The sequence below is a fragment of the Arvicola amphibius genome, chromosome 1 (genome assembly GCF_903992535.2).
Source record: "Arvicola amphibius chromosome 1, mArvAmp1.2, whole genome shotgun sequence".
Classification (NCBI taxonomy): domain Eukaryota; kingdom Metazoa; phylum Chordata; class Mammalia; order Rodentia; family Cricetidae; genus Arvicola; species Arvicola amphibius.
This window is the reverse complement of record NC_052047.1, coordinates 88,456,541-88,481,032: the sequence shown is the minus strand read 5'-3', so window position 1 is coordinate 88,481,032 and position 24,492 is coordinate 88,456,541. Positions and strand designations below refer to the sequence as shown.

The window sequence follows — 24,492 nt, the reverse complement described above, 5'->3', positions numbered from 1 at the left end:
TAGAGAACTTCATATATATGTTGATTTAAAAAGTAACATTTTAAAATTTTGCTTTATTTATTTTTGACAGTATATTAAAAGCAAATTACAGGTACTGTGCCATTTTACACAGATATTTAAGTATAATTATATGGTTTTGTCACAGAACAAAAAACATTCACCATATTATAATCATGGCATTGCTACTCCTAACAAACCTGATAATGATTCTTTGGTGTCAGATACAGTTTTTGTTTTTGCTTTTTCTGAAGTTCATGGAACATGGATATGTGATCATCTTTATTGGAGTTGTACTATAGGATTCTTTTCTTTTATGTGCGGTTTCTCCTTCTGGGTACTGAGTAGGTTATATGGTCTCTTTTGGTTCCCTTTATCACTTAAAAGTCTTTGAAACTGGCAGGCAGCTCTTATTATGGTTCGGATATTGTTATGACGTGAATATTATTATGGTTGGAACAGGCTTGCATTTTGAGCAGCTGGTCCCCTCATGGTGCTACTAGAGTACTATTTAGAGGCAGGGGTTGGCAGGACAAAGTAGATCACACAGAGAGATAAGCCTTGTCCATGAAGTTATATACTTGGTTCTGTTCCTTGTTTGCTCTCACTTCTTGTTGGTTATGAGGTGAACTGCATACTCTACCTTGCTCTTCTACTGACACAATCATAGAAACAAACCCTCTGAAACTGTGAGCCCAAATCTGTCTCTCTTCAAGTTGCTCTGTGAGCCATGTGGTCCCAATATTGATGAAACTGGCCTGCAGATTTACAAGTTTCATTTCAGAAACTGTGGGTCTATAGCTAGACATCTGCAACATGGTATTGAGTTTCTAGTCTTGTAAATGACAAGTTAGGAATGTGTTTCATTGACAGACTTCTAGCAGGTGGCACAAGGCATGGGGCATGTTGAGCATTCAATAAATAACCGATAACTAAGCAATGAGAAATTGAACGTATTTTGTAGTGTTCAAGGAAAATGTATATCTTTAGCCACATACAGCTAGTTTTAGTATAATGGAGTATATTAGCTAAGTTTAATTCTAATTTTCTTAAATTTCTATTGGGCGAGATCTAGCGACTGTACCCAAGACTTTCACTATTTCTCATAGCAATTATGAGTGTTTTCTTTCTTTATAAATTTTATTACATTTATTTGTTCATTTATTTGGGGAGCCCATCTCACAACATGCATGTGTTTGTCAGAGGAAAACTTGGGGCCCTTTCTCCCCCCTTCTTCCATTATGTGGGTCTTGGGAATCAAATTCAGATCATTATGTTTGGTAGAAAGTATCTTAACTCACTGAACCATCTCACCGGCCCTGTGCATGTTTTTTGTTTTTGTTTTTTGTTGTTTTTGTTGTTGTTTTGTTTTGCTTGGTTTCCCCAGAGATAACTCTGTCAGTATGTTTGTAAAGAGAAACAGCAGGAACTGCTTTGGATTCAATACATCCCATCAAAAACTGATGATGTTCCATCCCTAGTGCATGAGCGTGAGGCCTCATTTGAAAACAGGGATCAAAGTAATAGAATGCCGTTAGGGAGGGGCTATTCCAGTGTGATTTGTGTCCTAAAGAAGGGGAGACTCTGGAGAAAGACAGGCATAGAGGGATGCTGATATGGAGAGACAGGGATACCTATGTACAGGGACTGGACCCATGAGCCACCAACACTGAGGAGATGCATGTGAGATGGTTATCTTCCACAGCCCTCAGGAGTGGTCTCTAGAAACTAACGTTTTTATGATTTTCATGAAGACAATAAAAGATCCCCTGCTTTATCTGCTCCATAAATGTTCATATTTATGAAATGTGGCATGTGTTCTGGCTAGATAGCGTTTCCAAGTACTTACTCTGTACTAGTTGCTGGTCCAAAACTATTGTGTTTAAATCATTTTGTCCTTACAGTATCACTTTGAAGGAAATGCAGTCCTTTTTTCTTGGGTGATAAAAGAAAGTTCAAAGAAGCCACGTAACTTGGCTAGGACAGCGGTGGGCCCACGAGGTGGGGCTGCTCCTAGACTGATGGAGTCTGACTCCTGGGCCCATGCTCTCTGCTCTGCATCCTTGAGTCGGGCCCCTGAACTGAGGGCTGCAGCTCTGTGGTAGTGTAGCTCATCTCTACTCAGAGTTTCCCACTGCTTGAAGATGTCGCCTCCAGCAGGAAGGTGATCCTGTGCTTTCCCCATAGCTACAGCTGTCACACACTCCTACGTTTGATGACAGAACCTGGAGCTGAGTGGACAGGGGTGTCCATTACTGATTGCTTAGTTTGCTTTTGACAAGTGTGGCTATTTTCTTTCCAAATATCTCTGTCTTCCCACCCCATCCCAGTTCATGTATAGCCTTCTGTGCAGCCATTCAGAGTTCTTCCTGGCTCCCCCTATGTGTGATGACTACTTCCGGTCCTCTTTTCTAGATCCTTCTGCATGTCCTATGTTGCCTCCCACTGTGTTTTGCTTACACTTCCTTCTCTCTTTCCCCCTTTGCCCACTGCCAATGCTTCGCATGCTGTCCCTTCCAGAGCCTTTCAGCAACCTGTGTTCCAGCCTCTTAGTGGCCTTCAAAGTCTCCTGAAAAATACTGGTTCCCCTGACCTTTCTGATGCAGGCAAGCAGTGACCCTCCCCCTCCCCTGTTTCCTTCCTGTGTTGTTTCTTTGTTTCCATTTCTAGGATTTTTTTGATATATTCTGAGACCCACCTTAAATGTTACTTCTTTTTCTGAGTCTCTGTGATGGATGCAGGCTCCTCTTGATCAGAAACTTCATAGGCTGTTTATTGTCACTAGAGCAGCGTCTGCAGATCTATAGATGTCACTGCCCTCTCCCTTCCTTCTGTATCTGCCAGTGGGAAGAGCTCAGCTTCTGGTCAGATGGATGGATGTGCAGATCGCCAGCTGCTGGAATTTTGTTTTGCATAGAACACTTAACCTCACTCATCCCATTTTCTAATTCTCCAAAATGGCCTTAAAATAACTTCCTTTGAGGAAGTTTGATTTGACTCTTGCAAGTACTAGAGTCACTTCTCACTTAGCAAGAACCCAATACATAAGCTTTTTTTTTTTCTTTTAAGCTTATGATCTTCAATAACTTATTTTGACCCCTGATCTATTGCAGGTAATTTGGTTCATTTTGTCTGTGTGCTGCCCGACCAAGTCAAGCAGCAGGCTATATATAAAGTAGTACATAAAGGAGTCAGTTTGTCCTGCCTCCTCCCCTAGGACTGTTTAACTTTTAAATACAAAGAAAAGAGAAATGTTTTTTCTTTGTTGTTAAACAGCAAATCTACGTGAACATAAGTGAACCCTAACAAATTGCCTTGTGCTTTAAGGGGTCTATCACGTCATGGAGGATGCGCCGGAAAGCGTGTGTGTGGCTTCAGATTTTGGTGTGAGTGAAGAAGAGCAAGGAGAGGGAGCTGTGTCTGTGAGGGGGACATTGCTGCGGGACGATCTTCACAGATGCGCTTTCATCGCCCGTAGTTTACCCACCAATCTGGAAAATCAGAGTAGCCAAAGTGTGAGAACATCAGGTGGCAAAGGAGACCGGAAGTGACACCTTAGCAGAATTGAGCTGGAGGGCACAGGGTGTGGGAGCCACTCTGGCCATGTGACAAAGGAAGCTGAGTTTCGATATGGGCCTGCTCCATCTAGGTAGGAAAGTTGTGATTTTTGTTTTTTATGGTTATGCTAAAGGAGAAGTTCATGTCATTCACAGTCAAGGCTATGATTTACTGATTTTTGATCAAATCAGGCTGTCAGAAAGGCAGATACTGAGGCAGAATTAGGAGTTCAAGAAGTTTATGGGGAATGCGAAATGTGAACCTGATGGAAGGATAAAAGGGAGTAAGGAAATAGGTGGAGTGCTTTCTGCTTTCTGAGTGTCATGGCCCTGTGAGGCCTGGAGAAGGAGAGCAGCAGAGCTGAGCAGCTGCATATCCAGCTGTGGTGCTCCACAGTGAAGACTGCCCATCAGAGGAGATGCCAGTGGCTAGAAAAGGCAGTATGGTCCTCTCCATGATTAGTCGTGGGAGGAGACTGCCCAGAAAAAGTGTGGTTGGGTAGGGTTGCCAACTGCCTGAAGAGTGCCAGTGACCCATTTGGGGCCTTTCAACTTTCCGGAGGCTTTCAGCTTGCTGTGTTCCTTACAGTAGAAAGAGTGTTTGTTGTTGTTGTTGTTGTTGTTGTTGTTGTTTGTTTGTTTTATGAGCTTGTCCCTCGGTGGCTAGCCCACCATCTTCCCCTCAGTGGCTAGCCCACCATCTTCCCTTCAGTGGCTAGCCCACCATCTTCCCCTCAGTGGCTAGTCCACCATCTTCCCCTCAGTGGCTAGCCCACCATCTTTCCCTCAGTGGCTAGCCCACCATCTTTTCCTCAGTGGCTACCACACCATCTACTCATCTGTGACTGTTTAGTACTTTTAAAGCTATAGAAATATGTATATATTTTGAATGACAAGCTATACTAATTGCTAACATTCCAAACAGGGCTGAGTTTTAAAAGGTCCATGTGAAGGTAGGTTTTGCTGAGTCTTTTACTTTATGGTCAGCGTTTTCTCATGATGATTTGGTTCCTTCCTGTGACTCTATTAAGACTCCAGTAGCATTTCTGATGGCTGGGCTGCTTGAGGCTGTGACTATGCATGATTTAAATCACTTAGACTAAAATTTGGTTCATGTGTCTTCTCCACTGAACTGTTAGCTTTTGTCTTTATATTAAGGGTGAATCCTGCACCCTTCACATTCTGAACACACTCTTGTGACACAGAGCTCAGTGGTGGCCAAAATGGCTAGAGAGTCTTTCTGACTATTATCTGCTCAGTTCCCTTTTCTTGTGTACCAGAGAAAGTGAAACTGTAAGTCCTTCCCTTTCCTCTTTGAGACTCAAACTTTCTCCAGTGTCTCTCTCATTCTGGAGCAGTTGGGTCAGTCTTTGTTGAGGACCCAAAAGTTACCTCCCTGTGAAGTTTGGAAGTCTCTGTGCAGGGTAATAGTTTAAGCAAACTATCAGCAAACAGAAGAGGCATAAGCATTTGGCCTGTGGCTCGTACTGTGGCTTCTCTCTTCCCAGTTTTCTCTTTAGATGCCTTTCCTATTAGAGTAGTCCTGAATGAAATGTCCCTTGTCAGCCTAACATGATTGTGAAAGTGCCAATGCGTGCCAAGAGCTGCTCTAGGGTCCGGGCTATGCTCTTTCTATGACTCGGAGGACTTCAGTGTCCATATAAATAAAATGGGCATCTTGACCTACCTGTAGGACTTCTTGCTATCTTGGGCCAATGACTGAGCATGGCATAGTGCATGGTGTTCACTTCTAAAAGAATTCAATCTTCTAATCTACATGGAAAGTAGAAAAAGACAAGATCTCTTGAGTAAATTGGGAGCATGGGGACCTTGGGAGAGGGTTGAAGGGGAGGGGAGAGGCAGGGACGGGAGCAGAGAAAAATGTAGAGCTCAATAAAAATCAATAAAATTTTAAAAAAGAATTAGATCTTACTTGTTGAGCTAATGCTGTGTGTGAAAAGCTTCTTGATATTTTCTAAAAACAGCAAATTTCTCCAGTGTATTAAAGTTGTTTGCTGGATCATGAGGGCTCCATCTTTTGGGAAAATCTACTTTGCAAATGAAGTATATTCAGTTCTTGAAAGAAACAAAGGCAAGAGTGCATGAGATCTAGTGAAGGCAAGAACTGATTGCTTACCTGATCTGAAGCACCCAGTTACTAGAGATCAATTACTTAGCTGTGGGAAGAGACAAAAAAAAAAAAAAAAAAAAAAAAAACTCGGAAATACATGTTTCAGATTGTCAGGACACACACAGATGGGAGCCTGTACCTGCTTGTCTGAAGGTCAGAGAGTTTGAGCTTCAAAGTCGTTGGCAACAGGTGTGGCTACAAAACGAGAGATCCTGGCCTAGGGTGGGGTAACTTAGTGTTTTGGACATTAAGATGGCCCATAGAGGTGGATCCACTTCACCCTGACCAAAGGTCAGAGAATTCAAGCATACTCTTTTGCTCCTTCTTTTAAAATAGGGAGTGACTGCCTACAGGATACTTAGTCTAGGGTGTGTTCACTGCATATTCCTGCCTGGAACATCAAATGCTTTACTCAGGAAATAATGGCTTGCTGTCTCAACTATTGAAGCCAGTAACTGTTCTGATTGTCCTTTATGTCATGTTACAGCTGTCTTATGCCTTCTCCCCCACTCCCATTTTGTACTGGGGTATAAGAGTATATGGAAAATAAATGTGGGTGAATTCAACATTCAGTATCCTTGCTAAGTTGCCCTCCCGTTACTATTCTATGTCTCTGTGATCCTTTCTTATCTCTATTCCTCTTGCTTAATGTTTCTAATCCTCAAGCCCCTACCCTGGAATATACGAATTTGCTGTAGCTGGACCACAGCAGAAGTCACCCCCAAAAAGATGACTTATGATAGATAGCAGCCCAAGCTGGCTCTTATGACATCAGATCATTCAACAAATTTATATTGTCCAACAACTGAAGAAAACTGTGTGTCTAATGTTTAGAAATTCCAAATATCTTCTATTTGAGATAACCTAAAATGAAATATTTAAGAAACTCCTATATATACTAAAATTTCTTTCAATAGGTTTTACATTTTTAAATCCATGTTATGATACTCTACTGTCATGAAGCTATATTTTGAAACATTTCCCAAATACCTAAATTTTAAAGAAATGTGTCGGAAGCAATATGTTCTTTTTTTTTTTTTTTTTTTTTTTTTTTTTTTTTTTTTTTTGGTGTTTTTCGAGACAGGGTTTCTCTGTGGCTTTGGAGCCTGTCCTGGAACTAGCTCTTGTAGACCAGGCTGGTCTCGAACTCACAGAGATCCGCCTGCCTCTGCCTCCTGAGTGCTGGGATTAAAGGCGTGCGCCACCACCGCCCGGCTGGAAGCAATATGTTCTTAAGTTGAAACCGCTCTCATGAGGCATGGTGGGTGTGGTACAGTGTATTTGAGACCCGTGGAATGGTTCTCCATCTCCATGACATAGAAACATATATTCAAAACAGTTCTCTGGGCTGCACACCCTGAGAGCCACCTGCCTCTGCCCTCCAAGTGCTGGGATTAAAGGTATGCGCCACCACCTAGCAATCCTCCATTCTTAACCACATGCAATTGATGAGGGCTTGGGGGTTGGCTTTTTAGTTCCTTGTTTTCTGCTGGAGTTATTAGCCCTGCCAGTCTGCTCACTATGTTTCAACTCTCTGCCAGTAGAGATTTACCGTGTTCATACTTCAAGAACATGGCTTTCTTCTGCTCTGCCTTCTGTACTCAAGACAGTTAAGGTTTCAGAAGAGGGTTCCTTAAAAGGCAGAGTTTAGTAACCTATGTGACAACAGACGAAAAAAAGTCTGAGCCTATGATGAAGCATAGATTTAAGTTAGGAACGTGGGTGTCCTGGTTCCCAGTAAATTTTTTTTATTCACCATTTGGTTTAGTGAAAGATGGATCAGAAGTCTGACATTTCTCTTTAGTTTCAAGTTTCTTTTAAAAACTTGCAATTTATTTATTATTTTGTGGTTTGTGTGTGTGTGCACGTGCACACAGTGCATGTATGGAGGTCAGGAGGTCACAGGACTTAGTTCTGTCCTTCCACCCTGTGGGTCCCAGATACTGAACTCCGGTATTTAGCCTCGGGGGCAAATGTCTTTACCCACTGAGCCATCTCACTGGCTGGCAGCTTACCATTTTCTTAAGACTTAATTGTAAAGGTCATGTATTTGGAGGAAAAAGCATTACTCATTGGCCTCTGTCTCTTCCAGGTTTATCTAGCAGACTATGGACTGTCCTACAGATACTGTCCCAATGGGAACCACAAACAGTACCAAGAAAATCCCAGGAAGGGCCACAACGGAACAATAGAGTTCACAAGTTTGGATGCTCACAGAGGAGTAGGTAGGTCGCTCTTTTCTAGTTCATGCTTTTTCCTCAGAAGGATGACTGAGTCGAGAGTGCTGAAGCTACGTCAGGCGACTGCTGCATGGTCAGGCTGAAGGGCGAGCACACTGGTGAGATTTTTGTGGAAAGTAGTGAATTCCTGTTATCCTAGGGAATATCTGACAGAAACCAGAAACCACGTGAGTAGACAGAGACTGTGGCTCTCCAGAAGGGAGGAAAGCCTGCCAGTCATTAGGTCTGTGTGTGAGGCTGCTGGATGGTGCTGTGGGGGCGTCAGGATCAGTGGCAGTCATGTGCTGTCCTGTTAGCATTATGTCCTTCTCAGAGCCTTAAAGGCATCTCTCCACAGCAGCAGCATCCTCTGAACCCCCAAAGTGTTAACTTGGGAAATCTCTCCCAGCCGCCTTTCATAGATCTTACTTATTTAAACTCACTTTGATGGTATTGGAAACACATTTGCAGGTAAATTACATACATAGCCCTTTTATTGGATATTGATTGTACTGCCTTGCATTCCAAGGCAGACTTAATTCAACAATTCCCTAATTAGTTAAAGTCATAACCTATGTCTTGTATTCATTTACCATTAATTAAACCTTAGCTGTTTATTACTCTGCAGTCCAAATCCAATAGCTGGCCCAGAAAGCCATGGAAAAGGAAGTAGGAGGTCAATATTGAAAATATATGGTGCCGAGTCCCACTGATGGCTGCTTTGCTCACAATCAATATGCTCAGTGCAACTGTACTTTCTTAGTTGCTCTGTCAGCAAGACAAAAAGTCAATTCTAATGTTATGCTAGTGAAAAAAATGGCGATTATTAAAAAACTTTGGCTTTCGAAATTATATTCTTTGCAAACTTTGTTTATAAAAGTGTTTCCAGACATGGTAAAGCAAACATGATTTTAAACAGCTGTGAAAGATGCATCCTCACCGCGTGTCAGCTCGACTTTTGTGCTGATAATGGCCTTCGGACTGTTAGCCTAAACTAATACTTTTAACGAGTTTTACTCCGTGCAAACAACTGTACATTATTGCCTTTTCTATTAAAAGGACCATTGACCATGTAATGCAGAGGGTGTTGATCATTTTCCAGAGCAATTAAAACCCATAGTCTTTTAAGGAAGGCCGTCAAGAAGGTGGAGCCAATGTGTTGATTGTATGCCATCTTCTTCCTAGGAGAGCTGCTAGGGAACAGTTTCTGAAATGAGAACTAGTTTTTATACTCTGGGGTGGAGGGAAAGAAATCAGAATATGTCTTTGTCAAGTCTGGTTTTCTTAGAAAAATAATGGTTGTGGAATCTTTCATCATTTATGTTTTTGATGTAGTTAACCCTTGAATGTAAAATGTGTCATGACTTTGATTAAATTAGGAAATAGGAAAATAACATGCCAGTTGACACTGGTGCTTCTTAAAACAATTTATTTAGATTTATTTTATGTATATGAGTATTTGGCCTGCGTGTGTCTGTGTGTACCAGATGCATGCCAAGCAAGGTCAGAAAGGGCACTGGATTCCCTGGAAATGGAGGTCTCCATAGCTGTGAACCACGTGTGGGTACTAGGACCTGAACCTGTGTCCTCTGCAATAACAGCAAGTGCTCTTACCCACTAAGTCATCTCTCCAGCCTGGAGAGTGGTGCGTTCTAATTTTAAGTTTTCTCATTTTCAATGAGCTGAGGAACGTTTGCCAGACTTACCCTGTGATAGAGAATAGAATTTTCAGAGACTCAAAAGAACTCCTGACCTGATGTTACATCCCACACATATTCTTAAGCACTGTTATTAATGTTCTAATGCTGAGTCCGTCGCAGGCACAGTTTAACTGTAGGATTAAAGCGTAATCGTCAGACAGCAGTATTTGGGCAAGTCTTCTTTAGTTAATTCTGCATAGTGTTTGTTGTGTTTTGTCTTCATGAAATATTTAATCCAATTTCTATTCAGTACTCAACTTCAACTTCTTCCTCCCAATTATAGTATGCGCTGATTGAGACTCTGAGTAGATTTCTCCACTTGGGTCTCGGGGAGAAGACTGGACTGAGCGTGATCATAGACATGGGGCTGCATTTGAAAGAAAGTTCAGGAAAGAGCCAGGGAAACTATTTTGAGATTTGCAGGGAAGTCTTATGGTCTTGTGCTTGAGTGAGTATTCATTTAATCACAAATTGACCAGCTTTCCTATAAAATAGTGTATTTTTTCATGCATTGTGCATATTATCATCTATATTAATACATGTATGTTTGCCCACATATACCTACCTATGTATGTGTACATATATACATATATTTACCAAAGACATATGTATTTGTTCCATGATAAAAATGGAAGATTGGATATTCTCAGTGTTTGAACAGTGTTTGTTCCTAACATTTTAGACTGAATTTTGCAAAATAAAGCTTTTCAGCTCAGAATTTTGTTAAAAATGAACTAAATATATATTTAACCATATATTTAGAAACCAGAATAAAGGGCTCAAATTCTATATGTGAATGGAGAAAATCGGATACTTAAATATCTGTCTATTATCTATTAACATAGTGTCAGCCATCTTTTCCTATTCCAGTCCAGGAGAGAAGAGAATGCAAAAGAAAACAGCAAGAACCAAGAAGAGCTGCCCCTGTGAAACAGAACCTGTGCTTGTCACTGAGGTGCCTGCACGGCAGCTGTGCCTCTGCATAGTCAGGAGAGGGTTCGCCCAGCGTGGGCTTCCTGCTGACCTTGAGATTCTCCTAGTCCTTGTCTAGACCCTGAGAACACAGCTATGTTTTAAATGCACTTGTCTAGGGTACCGTTTAGTCCTCCTACCTCCATGTTTTCTAATTCACAGGCAGCTACAGGGAGCAGGTGAAAGGGAGGAAAAGGACAGTTTTTCTACGATGTAGCTCACTAAGCCAAAAGCTGTGCAGAGGGACATACTGAGATGAGATGGAAGGACAGAAGGACGACGGGAAGATGGAGCAGAAGGGCATGACTCTGTGTAACCAAAGGGAACTCTCTGCAGCTGATTTGCTCCACCAGGGTAAACCAGCGTAAGAGTGTTAGGCGTAGTTCTTCGTTATTAATTTTTCCTCCATAAAACTAGCATGTACGAGCACTGACATACTTTGTTCTTGTTGCAGGATAATTAAAGAGAATTATATGTGTGTCAACTACACTGTTAAAATTTGTTGCATTCTTAGTAATGTTAAGAAGCAATATTTGGATCAATGAGTAATATGGATTTTTGTAGATTTTTCTGCTCACTGAGGCATGCAGTCAATACCTAATTTCTCTAGAGACAGACTGCATTGAACAGATAGAGCTTTCTTACACACTTCAGACCTGGGCACTGGGTATATAATACCTGTTCTAATCTGTCATCATTGATATCAGTATAATATTTAAATTGCATTTTAAATGTCTATTTGCTTATGTAATATATCCAGTGTCAAAGGAAAAATATATTGCATACTTTTTTTTTTTTTTTTGCCATGTGCTACAGCACATAGAGTCCAAGTCTTAGGCTGCTTCTTGCATGGTCTCATTTCACTTCAGGACTCCAACTTACAAAATATGTGAACGAAACTGAGAGTGGGTTTTCATGCTGTTGAACTGGAGAGATGGTGTGGGTGGGTGACACAACATATTCTACAACAAAGTCAAAAGAACAAACACCCTTTTCTATTACAGGATATGAAGCAATACTATTAAATACTGAATTAAATACCATTAAGTATTTCTCAAGGAGTAAGAGAACTATACTGTTAATCTCTTCTTTTTAGGTAAAATTGAAAGTTATATATAACCTTTGGCTAACATGTAAAGACAGGGAAGGCATTGTGGCTATGTGACATATGCCCTTTGGTTTCATATTTTGATTTTTTTGTTACATTTATTTTGGGTGGGTGGGATACTGTGGCACACATGTAAAAGTCATTTCATTCTTCCCTCTACCATGTGGGTGCCAGGGTTCAAACTCCGGTCCTTAAACTTAGTGGCAAGCACCGTTACTCACTGAACCATCTCATTCATATACCCCTTTACATTGATACACAAGTCATATCGCTTGGCTTTTTAATTGAACTGTTTGGCAAGGAATGTACAACGCCCAGTACCTAAATGTAAAGTCTCTTTGTTCAGTTGACTAACTTTTCCTAATAGCTTGCACACACACACACACACACACCAGGGATTAGTGTGTAAACGGTATTAAAAAGAGGAAAAGAAAAACCCAGATGCCTAGGTTTCTCATTTATTTGAAACATGCTACTTTGCCTTCCACTCCCGCTACCGCTCTGAGATTGTAACAAGTAGTAGTGTGTTAGTCAGACTTTGCTTTGTGGCAAATGCTTGAAATAATTCTGTAGATGACACAGTTGTATTAGTTCACAGACCTAAATATTCCACTCTGTGGTCTTTGCCTTCTTCCATGCTGGATGCATATGAAGCCACAAATCATGGCAGTGGGGTGGTGGAGGCAGTGTGGTCACATGATGCAGACAGTGGGATCACGTGAAGCACCTCAGCATGACAAACAGCAGAAACGGGGGAGTTGAGAAAAGAGGAGCAAACAGCACAGCCCCCAGGACCGAGCCCCTAGGGACTATTTCCTTCAGTATCCTAACTCCTCACTCCTTGCCCACTTCCAGTATTGCCATGTATGATTAATTCATCAAAGGAGTAAAACCGTCAGATCCACCCCTCCTGTGCACCGCAGAAGATCCCCAGTCCGCTGCTAAGCCACACGACATAATTCTGTGGCAGATTTGTCATACTCAATCCGTAACAAGAGCCACCGTAATATTGCCTTGCTCTCTGTACATCTGAGTTGACAAAAGATTCAAGAGCACAGTCACCAGTTGGAAACCTAAGAATAAAATACACATTTTCCTGCCATTAGTCACCATCCAGTGAGCCTCTTGTTCAAACATTTCTACTTTCTTATAATTTCCGACCACATATAGCAACATGTTAGGCATTTACATCTTTCCTACTGGAAACAAGTGTATTCATGTTTGCTTTGCTTCCTACCAAATCCTGTGTCTTTTCCCCCTCCATAATGCAGAACAAATGAAACTTAGTGGAAAGCGTACCAGACTGCCAGATGCACATGGAGTTAAAACACTTTCCTATTCTTCTTTCTTTTCCTTTGTGAGTCGGCCCAATTAATTACCCTGGTTTGTCTTTAGAGTGCAAGCTAGACCTCTAGTGTGACCTTTCTGTTGATCTTACACCAGTTTAGATGGACATTGCTACTTTATAAATAAATATTATTAACAAGGCCCTTTTATCATAACGGGGTGAAGTGGAGGGAGCTTTCCAGGAAGGATGGTCGCAAGGACAATTTTGTCAGTGATTCGGGAAAGATCGGAATCTGCTACTTATTTATTCATTGTACAAGCAAATAACTCTTTGCTGTGCCTTTTTGTATTGTGTTCAAAATGCCTGTGTGTTTGGCTCCTTCCATATCTGAGAGCAGTGAGAGAATGCCGATTGGATGACCCTGAGCTGGCGCTGGGGGTGGACATTAGCCCGCGCATGCGCTTCCCTTGTGCTGAACAGTGTAGCTTCAGGACTGCTTCGACATGAAGCAGGTTATTCAACCTCTTAAGCCTCTGTTTTCTTAGGTGCCAATATGATTAGTAACAATGACGCTGCTGGAATGATTAAAAAGTAATAATACAGTACTACACCGTGTGGTACAGTAGATGCTCTTCATCAATCACGTAAATTCTTTCATTTTAATTTTTAATTCCAGTGTCAGCTATTTCTGGAATCTGCTTGTTTTCTGAAATAGAGACTGAGTCCTCACCTGTGCCTATTTTGTATTATTGTTGTACTTGGAAACACTTTATCATTTTGAAATGTTGAGCAATTGTGAACAATACACGCTCAGTGAAAAGAAAGATTTGCCTCACTTCGTGCTAGTAAGCACAATAAAATTAGATGCTAAGTAGTACTTAGAAACTAATTTAAGAAAGTTTAGTGGAAAACTCCTGTTAACAAAATTTCTAACAGAAAGTAAAAGTTTGAATTGTTGTGTATCTCTATGAAGAGCATTAAATAATGATTTATTGACTATGAAATGCAAGTGAGAACTGTATGTAGTACAGTGAGTTATGCAAGCATGTTTTCAAGAGAGAACAATCCACGGACTTTTGTCTTTTCAAATGAATCCAGAGTATTGAAGACAGTAGACTGTCTGTACATCGAACTGCCCAGTTCAGTGTGGGAGAGTTGGGACTGGGACTCACCCCTGCTGTACGAATTCCTGTCCTGGCTCTCTTTTCATTTCTTGGTTCAGTTAGCATTTTCTAATGAATTTGTAACAGTCAGCTTCAAGGTTAAATATATTTTCAGACATTTTCTTTCCTGTGAATGAGTGTTTTGTCGGCAGGCATATATGTGCACCATGTGCATGCCTTATACCTGTGGCTGCCAGAAGGTGGCATTAGACCACCTGGAACTGGAGTTACGGATGTTTGTGAGCCACCGTAGAGATGCTGGGAACCAAGACTAGGTCCTCTGCCACAGTAGCAAGTTGTCGTAACTTCTCAACTATTGTTTTTGAATTAACAGCTATTATAATTATTCTCTCTGTATGGTAGGACATGATACTTGTTGTAGATTCGAAGAGTTTAATTTCCCTGAAACAAGTCAAGTGTTTTCTCTCTCTGGGGTCAATTTTCAGTCAGAGATACAAACTCAGAAACATTTTTGATACTTTTGTCATACTTCTTGGGCTAGGAAAACATAATTGTTCTTTTTAACATTGCAAGTATTTTTGTAGGATTTAGCAAGAAGAGCATAAAATACTTGTTATCCACACCTATTAACGTAGTGCATATAGGGAAAGATTAAAAATTTGGTATTTAATTATATAATAGTGAACTCAGCTCTCAAAGGACTGTTTTAACATAAAGACAGTTTATGAAATATTGGTTTCAGAGATCTAAACAACTTGCCAGTATTTGCAGCTGGAGGGTGGCTGGAGTCACTGGGAAGGTTCATTCCACATTAATTCATATTAGTTTTCCCCTCTCCTTTTGTGTATATCCAGTATCCCCAAACAAGTGTCAGAATATCATTTGTTAATATTAAAGGATGTGAATTTTTTAATTGATGGTAATTGGGAATTCTTGTAATGGAAGAGACTTGTGTACACGTCTGTACACATGGAGCCATTCTATTATTAATGGGAGATTTATCACCAAGGAAATCACTGCAGAGCAGCATGATAGAAACTGTGCTATTTTAATACTAGGACCAAGTCCTGTATTCGAACACTGTTGAAGCCTATGCAGAAAATAAACAGCACCCATGGGCCTGGCCTTGTACTGGATTCAAGGGACTGTGATAACCCAGTACTAGCAGTTAAGGTAGACTATGTGTAGGAGTAATTGTGCACTCTGCTTTTCTAAGAACTTATATATGGTGACCCAGAGTAGCTACAATGTGCTGGCAGCCTTATAATTTACGTGTGGTGACCCAGAGTCCACAGTGGGGTAGCACCATTCTTCTCAGTGGATGCAGGCATAAATTAAAGACCTACTTCATTCACTCAGTGACTTTCAGAATTTATTTACTGAAGGGCAATGAAATAGGATACCTGTTTAGAACAACTTTAACAGCCACAGATTGCTCAGGATGTTATATATCCCTGCACAGATGAACATTCAAGTGGTGGAATAAATATAAATACCAGCCTATTGTTTTTATAACAGCTTGGAATGCTTATAAAATGACTTTATTTTACGGGTATTCTCTGACTGTGCAGTCCTTAGTTCAGTGACTTACTAGCAAGCGTCACAATTCTGCGGTCTCGTTGTCTTTTGATATAAGGTAGTTGAGGAAAGTATGTCAAAATGAGAGGAAATTAGTCCACGGCATCGAGAGTTTGTCTCTATTTGACTTCCGAGCTTCCTTTCCCACCGTAGCCTCTACAGCACATCCTCTCCACGCTTGCCTCACCTTTGGCTTTTCTCTTCAGACCCAAGTCTAGTCTTTTCGGGGGAGTTCCTTCTCTCCGGAGATGGCGTGTGTGGCACCATGGCGCTGTGTGCCCACAGTTGCTGTGTTTCCAAGTAACTGCAGGTCTTCCTGGGCCTGGTTTTAAAGTCTGCACACTAGATGGCAGTTTTGTCATATTCTTCCGACTTCACGTGTGACCACGAGTGTGACAGAATAGGAAAGGCCTGCAGTGTTTAGTCTGCTCTCCCAGGGTCTCTGCATGACCGAGGCGGACCCCATGGACTTCCTGGAACATGTGTTAGCAATTTAGCTGCAGACATTTATTTCTTTGTTTTACTGTTGGGCTCTTTGAGAAAGTGTTAGTGCTGGGTTATGGGTTGTCTGGATCATGTCAGAGGCCACGGGATCAAGTTCATGTGACAGACTAGACTAAGGAAAGATGAAGTTGGAGGAGGTGAGGAGACTGACCCTTACTTCAGCAGCAAGTCCTGCCTGTCTGTGGACTGAGGCCAAAGGCCCAGACGGTTAACTTCATTCCAGCTGAGTAAACACGACACTTTGCCATTTGGCTTTTTCATATTTCGTCAATGGGAGCTCACTCAGAGATTTCTCTGTTTCTCACGAGCTTTCTTATACTCCCCTTTCTGCAGCCCCTTCCAGAAGAAGCGACGTTGAGATCCTCGGTTACTGTATGCTGCACTGGCTATGTGGGAAGCTGCCTTGGGACAAAATCCTGGACGACCCTGTGGCAGTTCAGACTGCTAAAACCAAGTAGGGATTCTCAAATATGCGATCTCTTCGTGCGACAGTACTGAGACCATGGAGGGGGAGTGGACATGCCAGACAAAATTACCCCTCGGCCACCATGACAACACAAGTATCATTAGTTTGAAAACTAATGTTTAAAAAACGAAATCAGGAACAGACAGAGAATCGATTAAGACCACATTATTATAAAATAGAGATAATTTTACAGTGCTGATATGAGCTAAAATATCTCTTCCTGGACTTGCTGTTTTCCAGCATGTAGATCCTAGGACTCTTTTCAAATCAGGGTGGCAGCTGAGTCTGGAAGGGGGCTCCTCGTGGTGTGCTTGAGATCAGCTGGGCAGAGCAGCAGGGTGAGGCAGGAGAGCAGGGCTTGCAGTCCTCAGGTGAGGACAGCATACCTCACGTTCCCGCCCCAGAAGGCAGAAGGAAAGAAAACATTTACACGAGCCATTTATGTGAAATACTCATGTAGCCCCCATAAACCTTTCTAACAATTCTACCTTCAAAGTTTTTGCCTTGACTCTGTTCTGTTAGCACAAGGAGGTGGGTTTCAAAGCAGTGTGTTTTACAATTCTCTCACTGGGCAGCTGGGTCCCAGGCACTGAGTAGCCAGCTTCCCCTCACACAAAGATAGGCTGAGATAGTTATCCGTGGAGAGGCTGCTGTTGTACCAAGGGAGTAGAGGTTTAGGAAAACAAACAATGAAAATGGACAGAGAGGTGTAGCTCAGCCTTATAAATCAATCTTCAGATTCAAAAATTGTTTAGACTTGTGTCTCTCTCTGTACTCCAAGTGGCCTCAACCTCATGATCTCATTGCCTCAGCCACCCAAGTGCTAGGATTGGAGGTGTGCCCCACCGCAGTGGGTCTCACTGTGGGATCAGGGCTCAGGGTAGAAAGTTTAGACTACAGGTTGGAAAGGACAGATGTTTGCAAACTGACATGGGCAATAGTTGCACCTGTAATCTTGACCACCCGAGTCTCGGACGCAGTTGTGCCAGTCAGAGTTGGGCCTCCTGAATGAGTCTTGTCCATTTCAGTCTTCGTAACCGACACTTCCGGCCAGGTCACCTCACAGACACCGACGCTCATAAGCAGTCCTCACATACAGTGCGGCAGCTCAGTTTATCTGATTGAAGTACTGCATTTCAGTTCAAGGAAGGCCAGCATTTTAATTCTAATGATCATTGATTGGCAGGCTTTCTTTTAATAAGACGTGTGAATAGCTTGTTTTAGTCTTGTATCAACATGTATACATAAATGCCTTCGTTTTAATAACTAGTGAGAATGTCTACATATGTATTCATGTATAATAAAAGGATACTGTGTAAATATAGAGTTTTAATAAGTTAAACATTGCCTTTACTTTACATAATATTATCTTCATTTTTATTTGATTAACAATATAAATCCAAACATTAGTAGAGCTAATATATTATGTGTCAAAACTTAAAAATTCTCAGATTTCTTACATTTATTTGCCTGTGAAGGTGTAACATGAGGCAGGATGGTAAATTTGGCCACAGTACAAAGTTCCTTAGTTTTTGCTGTCGTGGGTCGCTTGAGATCACAGCACATACCACACTTTTTTTCCTTGAGTTCCTTTGTGAACCGTTCACTCATATCTATAACTTTAGTTGAGACATATATTTTTGCTACAGCAACTTAAGAGAGTAATATTTATTTAGTCAAAAATCCTGGAAAGCACTTATCAGTTGTTTATTGTTTTGATTTGGTGTGTTGTATTAATACTTTTTGTTAACTCATTCAATCACTGGTTAGTATGAACGCTTCCCAGGGGAGAACCATTGCACACAGATAACCAAAAACTCTCCCTCTGCAGTGGGAAATGCATGAAGAAAATATGATTTTGTTTTCGGGAGGGGGAAAGGACCACAAAAGTGTTTTGCCCGAAGATCACCAGTGAAACCAGGGAAGTTGAACATACCAGGGCCTCTCTTCAATGGAGGAGATAAAATGCCTGTTTTCCCATCCTGAAATCTAGGAGTGGATATTGTTAACAACCTGGTGACCTTTGCTATCAGTGAAGACAGACCTCACCCAAATCCCCCAGAATGTCTATCCCAGATTCTCCCTCCCTAAACCCTTATCTTTAGCTCCCAGTTAATAGAACCCATCCTTTGGGAGGGATGTCACATGTACTTTATGGCCTCTATGCTAGATTCTAGGTCTCTTAGCTATAGAATCCACCTTCATGGTCGCAAGTTCTTTGTGGCCAACTAAGCTTTATTGAAATGATTGTTTCCTGGAAACCTTTCCCCCGTACTCTATTGTGTTGAAATGTGCTCACAAGAAACCTCCTGGCATCAGACTCCCAGAAGTTTTAGTCCAGGTTGACAAAGTCAGTTTGAACTGAGTTTTGATTTTCACCTCTTCTTGATAGTTTTGCTGCGCTGTGATATCTGCAGAGACCCACAACCTCTCCAGTGACAAATAGATGAGGACAAAATGACTTCATCATCCACAAACAATTTTATATGTATTTTTTGTTGTTTTAAAAGCAAGCATTCTGACCTCTGCAGTCCTCAGTAATATACAACTTGAGATAAATCATCCTTGCTTCTCTTTGCTTGACCTCTAGGCGGTTGCAACCAGTTAGAACGAAGCACCCCCACCCTTTGCTAATCCCCCTATACATTACAGCTGGGTAAAAAGGGGCACAATTGTGGGTCCTGTCAATGCAGGACCAGAGTTTTGTGCTCTTACTGAAACAGTGAGCCTGGCCTGAAGACGCTTACCGTGTGCTTTCCCTGTTTTGTTTAGTCTTCTGGATGAACTCCCGGAGTCCGTGCTTACGTGGGCTCCTCCTGGAACCAATTGCCGTAAGTTGGAAGATAAAGCCTCTGCATCTCTCTCTCCAAAGGTCATCACAGTTGCCACTTAGCCTTATCCACTCCCCTTCCCACAGGGGGAAAGCTTCTGGGCCACAGATAGTTTGCTAAGAAGATGTTTAAATCAGCTCTGACATTAGCGCCAAACAGTAGAGCCCTATCTTTCTGTCTTTCTGGGTTTATCTAGAGTTTAAGGTTTTATTTTCAGAATCATTCCCTCCTTGAAGTTTGTGGAGGATGTTTTCAGGTTCTTTGACATTCATATTGGTATGGATGGTAAATCAGCCCGCAGTTCCCATTTCTGCCCCGTTTCTGTGTGTGTGAGTCATTCAATGGTGACTTCAGCATGAAGCTGGTTTGACATGTAGAGAAGAGCCAGTTGATCAGAGCATCAGACTCTTCTTTCTCCAGTGGCAGGTTAGCAGAGTGAGTCCTTTTTTTATTTTTTTAACAAAAAGGGTTTCTCTGTGTAGCCCTGGCTGTCCTTCTGGAACTTTCTCTATAGATCAGGCTGGCCTCAAACTCACAAAGATCAAACTGCCTCTGCCTCCCAAGTGATGGGATTACCTGGCAGCAGACTGGATTTTAGTCTTTATTAACTGGAGACCATCTCAAGGTCAGCGTTTAGCTGACTTCTGGAAACACACATGTATACTGGCCTTCTACTAAATTCAGATGACATATGTGTGAGTAGCGCAGTGGAGGTGTCGTCTTAGCCTATAACCTCAGCTCATCTTCAACTATGAACCAAAGTTGTCATTTACAAAGGAAATCAAAGAGGAACAACCCAGGCCTGTTCCCACCTCCATTTCCTATGTCTTGTTGTGTATCATGGTGCCAGGTTCCCATCTTCCCCTTTCTGTGATACTTTTTTTCTAATGGAAAGGGCAAAAGAGGGGAGACAAGCTGGAAATTTTGTTGTTGTTTGTTTTCGTCTGTAACCACATTAGAGAACTTGATAAAAGTGACATTATTCTGACCAAGTCAGATAGTATATTTTCTCAGTGAGACAGAAAACAAGATGGGGCAGAGATGCCATTTCCTTTCAGATTATATGCCTCCCTTAACTTCCTGTCCTTTCAGCTCAGGTCTAGAAAGGAAGGCCTGGATGCCCCCGATTGTACAAGGTGGACGCCTGTCAGCTAGTCTATGTCCCATGATACGTCAGTCATTAGGTATAGGCTAGAATTTTAGTCAAATGAGCAGTCTAGTGATAGGTCACACCTGATTCCTTGTTTCCTTACCCACGAATGTAGGCTGTACTCTTACGTACAAACAGGTTTCTGTTCTCAGAGCACAGAGCTTAACAGCAGCATTTTCTCTGGAGAATGTAGAGCAAGCACAGTCTTGAAAAGAAACTGATTTACAAAACTCATTCCTATCCTTTTTTATATAAGACAGTGCAGAAGTTTGCAGCATGTGTATCCAGCTCAGTGCAGCACCTTCAGAAGTCTTTGCTGTGTTGAATAAAGTTGTAAAATAGTCAGTGACAATGCTTATATGTCACTAACCCAAAAGGCGGGTAATTCAGGGCTATACCAGTTCTGTGATTCTTGCTGCATTCTGTCTAATAGCTCTGGAAATTCACAAGGAAACCAACATTATACTTCATGGAATAAACCCCGATCTTGGAAGGCTAACATGTATACCAGCACTCCCTCACCATGCTCTGAACCTCAGGCTTATGATCATAAATCCATAGTGGGGGTGGTCCTTTTTTCTTTTTGCCCTCCCTAGCCTCTCTGATGCCACATTTCCTAACCTCGGGTCCATGAGGCCTTTGGTATGGCTCCTCTCAGTTGGTGGTGTGCCGGGAATTCTCCTTTGTCATATAACAGGAATTCATTTCCTACAAACTCTGCCCTGTTCTCCATTTGGGATCCTCTGATAATAGACTTGTAGTTTATACTAAGCTCAGCTTACCAGCCTTGCAAGACTAAAAAGCAATAGAACATGTCTCAGAAAATGCCAGAGAATGTTGTTGAGTATTTCTTTAATAACTGAATTTGGATGCCCCCAAAGGGACACCAGAAATCACCAGTTAAACTATGTTTTAACAGAGGAGCCAGTTAACTCTGAGCAATCAGGTGAACTAACTGTTAGACAACAGAGCTTGATACATCTCATGCATTAGAGAAGAAACGGGGGAAGTAAGTTGCCTAATGGCTAGACTGTTAAAAAACAAACAATAGAAGAACCAGGAGCTCCGATCTGAACTATGTTAGCTTTTCATTCCTAGATAATAATTCTAACTGTCATATAGAATGGTCACTCTGGAGGCTGGAGAGATAGCTCAGCTAGGAGGCAGGTTTATTGCTCTTGCAGAGGACCAGAATATAGTTCCCAGTACCCACATTGGGGAGCTCAGAATCACTTATAGCTCAAATGCTAGAGAGTCTGTTGACCTCTTTGGACATGGGTACCTACACTCACATGTGCCTGTGCGAGTGTACTCACATGTACATACACACGCACACATACACATACAAAGGTCACCTGGTTTTAAGAGAAAGAAAGGATGTGATTATTACTTTCTGGATATATTTATTTGTTTGTTTATTTATTTTTGGTCTAGGGAGTGAGACCTAGTGCCTCTCTATGTCTGTCTGAATGGAGGGACAATGCAAGAGAAGGGAAAGTGTTAGGTAGTTACCCTCAGCCGATGACGCTGCCGAGACCTTCCTGCCATGGAGCTTAAACACCCAAGTGAGAGAGAATGAGGTAGTGTGAGTCAGTAATACATTTTTAAATGGGAAAAGCAGATATAAAAACTGTTTAAACAAGTGAAAATACGATAATTTTAGCATGACCCTCCTCCTGAAACAAAAGTACAGAGCATAGGCATTTGAACACAACTTTTTATCACTTTGTGTTATTAATTGTGCTTCTTTTAAGAAACTAGTGGGTGGAAGTAGCTTAGTGTCAGAGTGAGTTCTTAGCCCGTGTGAGGCCTTGGTTTGAAAGCCTATCACTAAAATTAACAGAAGCTGCCATGAGGAGCTGCTGTGTAGCTCTGCTGACACAGTTTTACATTAGAGAGAAAACAGCCAGCTCCTCAGCCTACTGACCTAAAATCGGGAATAGTGGGATGCACTGCAATATGAGGTACAGAGGACACGCGGGAGGGTTCCTCCTTGTTAAAGCTAGTCGTCACTAAAAATATGAAATCCATAGTCATTTCTAAATATATTCACATAATGGCAAAATGAGCGCTGTAGGTGAAAGTTAGATTTATATTGAGTACCATTTGTTTTTAAGTGAACGTTTAAATGGTAATGCAGAAGAAGAGTCTGAAGTGTATTGAGCTGCGTGTTTTGAGTAGCTAGTAACCACCTCATACAGTCACGTTAGTAACTATCACCGTACAGGCGCTTCCACCTGGCAGAGGAGCGCCTGTAAACATACCGGCGAAGAGATGTTGAAAGATTGCCAGTGGATCCCATTTTTAGCAAATCATGTCAGTCGTTTTTAAATACTTTTTTTTCAATTTTTAAAAAATATTTTAAGGGCTTTTTATTAACTTGTTTATTTTTAGTTCCTTCAGGTGTGTCTCTGTGTGTGTATATTTGTGTCTGTGTGTATCTCTCTCTCTCTCTCTCTCTCTCTCTCTGTGTGTGTGTGTGTGTGTGTGTGTGTGTGTGTGTGTGTGTGAAGGAAAAGGTAACAAAAATTTTGGGATTATTAGAGTTTTAATAATTCTTCCCAATTGTGAGTAATGTAAAAACTTTGCTACTTCACAGGTGAACTTGCCCAGTTCTTGGTGTGTGTCCATAACTTAGCTTATGATGAAAAGCCAGACTATCAGAAGCTCAAGAAAATTTTGAATCCAGATGGAGTGTATTTAGGGCCACTGGAATTTTCCACTAAAGCACATAGCGTCCATGTGCGTCCTATGACCTGTCAAAAAGTAAGTATCGCAATAATCCTTGTGCTCTTGCAATTGCACACTGTGAATGTGGTCCCAAGAAGACGTTTCAGCCAAAATGACGGGCTTGCTACGTTGATAGTTCGTCACTAAGAAACCTGAAAGTTTCTGTGGCACGTTATCTCTTAGAATGGGATCTGTGTCTGCTGTGTGTTGATAAAGAATGAAACTATCACTGATGGCCTTGTGCATGGCTAGGACAGAGCTGAAGGCCACTCCACCTTGATTTGTGAGAGCCCTTCTGTGCTTTACTAGGCTTTCTCTCACCCCTGCCCTGTGGATCTCTGACTCCTGCCCTGTGGATCTCTCACCCCTGCCCTGTGGATATCTCACCCCTGCCCTGTGTCTTTGCCTTCCAGTTTCATTATGGAGCTGGATAGTACTCTTAGACGTTATTGATATACATCTGTTGATATTTCAGCTTATAGAAATAATTACTTGTTAACCAAGTTGTTACTGTATTTGTTATTTCCTTTGTTGTGTTTATTTGAATGGATGTCCTCACATCAACTTAGAAAAAGTTAATACTTAAAGCAAAGAATTATAAAGCCAAAGGATTTTCAGAACAGGCTGATAGAAACCTGCCTCTGTGATTAGCAGCACTGTTACACAGGTGAAGAAGTGACTTTTTCCTCACTTGAGGCTATCCATATCAAATAAATAAGTCCATAATAAACAAATAAATCCATGTGTGTATGTATGTGGAGGGCATTCTGGTGGAGGTACAAGTTAGGGTTAGAATGTCATTTACTTTAATATTTCTTCTGAACTTTGGATCCGCACAAGTGCTCGTGAGCCAAGAATGCAGGATGCAGGCTAATGTGACTGATAGGCTGCTCGATGAATGGTGAGTCGAGTCTCGGTGCACAGATGGTTCTGATTTGCTGAATTTTGTAGCTGCTGCAACCGAAGACATAAAATATCCTTCTAGTCATAAATTAGCTCTTTGGAAGCAAAACCTTGGCACCAGAGCTTTACAACCTTCAATTAGTAGGAAAAGAAGTATTTGAATGACTGTGGTATTGACATCTGTAGGCCTGCATAGTAATCATTCCTAATAGAAGAGCATATCTGTTTGAGGAG

The 24,492-nt window shown here is 41.5% G+C and overlaps 1 protein-coding gene across 1 annotated transcript in view; it reads left to right on the top strand.

Moving 5' to 3' along the window:
- Vrk2 (VRK serine/threonine kinase 2) overlaps positions 1–24,492 on the top strand; it is a 105,020-nt gene that overhangs the window by 67,056 nt on the left and 13,472 nt on the right. Inside the window, exons 8-11 of the mRNA XM_038324101.1 lie at positions 7,778–7,910; positions 16,512–16,632; positions 19,417–19,475; positions 23,225–23,391. Of these exons, the coding sequence (XP_038180029.1) occupies positions 7,778–7,910; positions 16,512–16,632; positions 19,417–19,475; positions 23,225–23,391 (480 nt within the window). The remainder of the gene's footprint in view (positions 1–7,777; positions 7,911–16,511; positions 16,633–19,416; positions 19,476–23,224; positions 23,392–24,492) is intronic.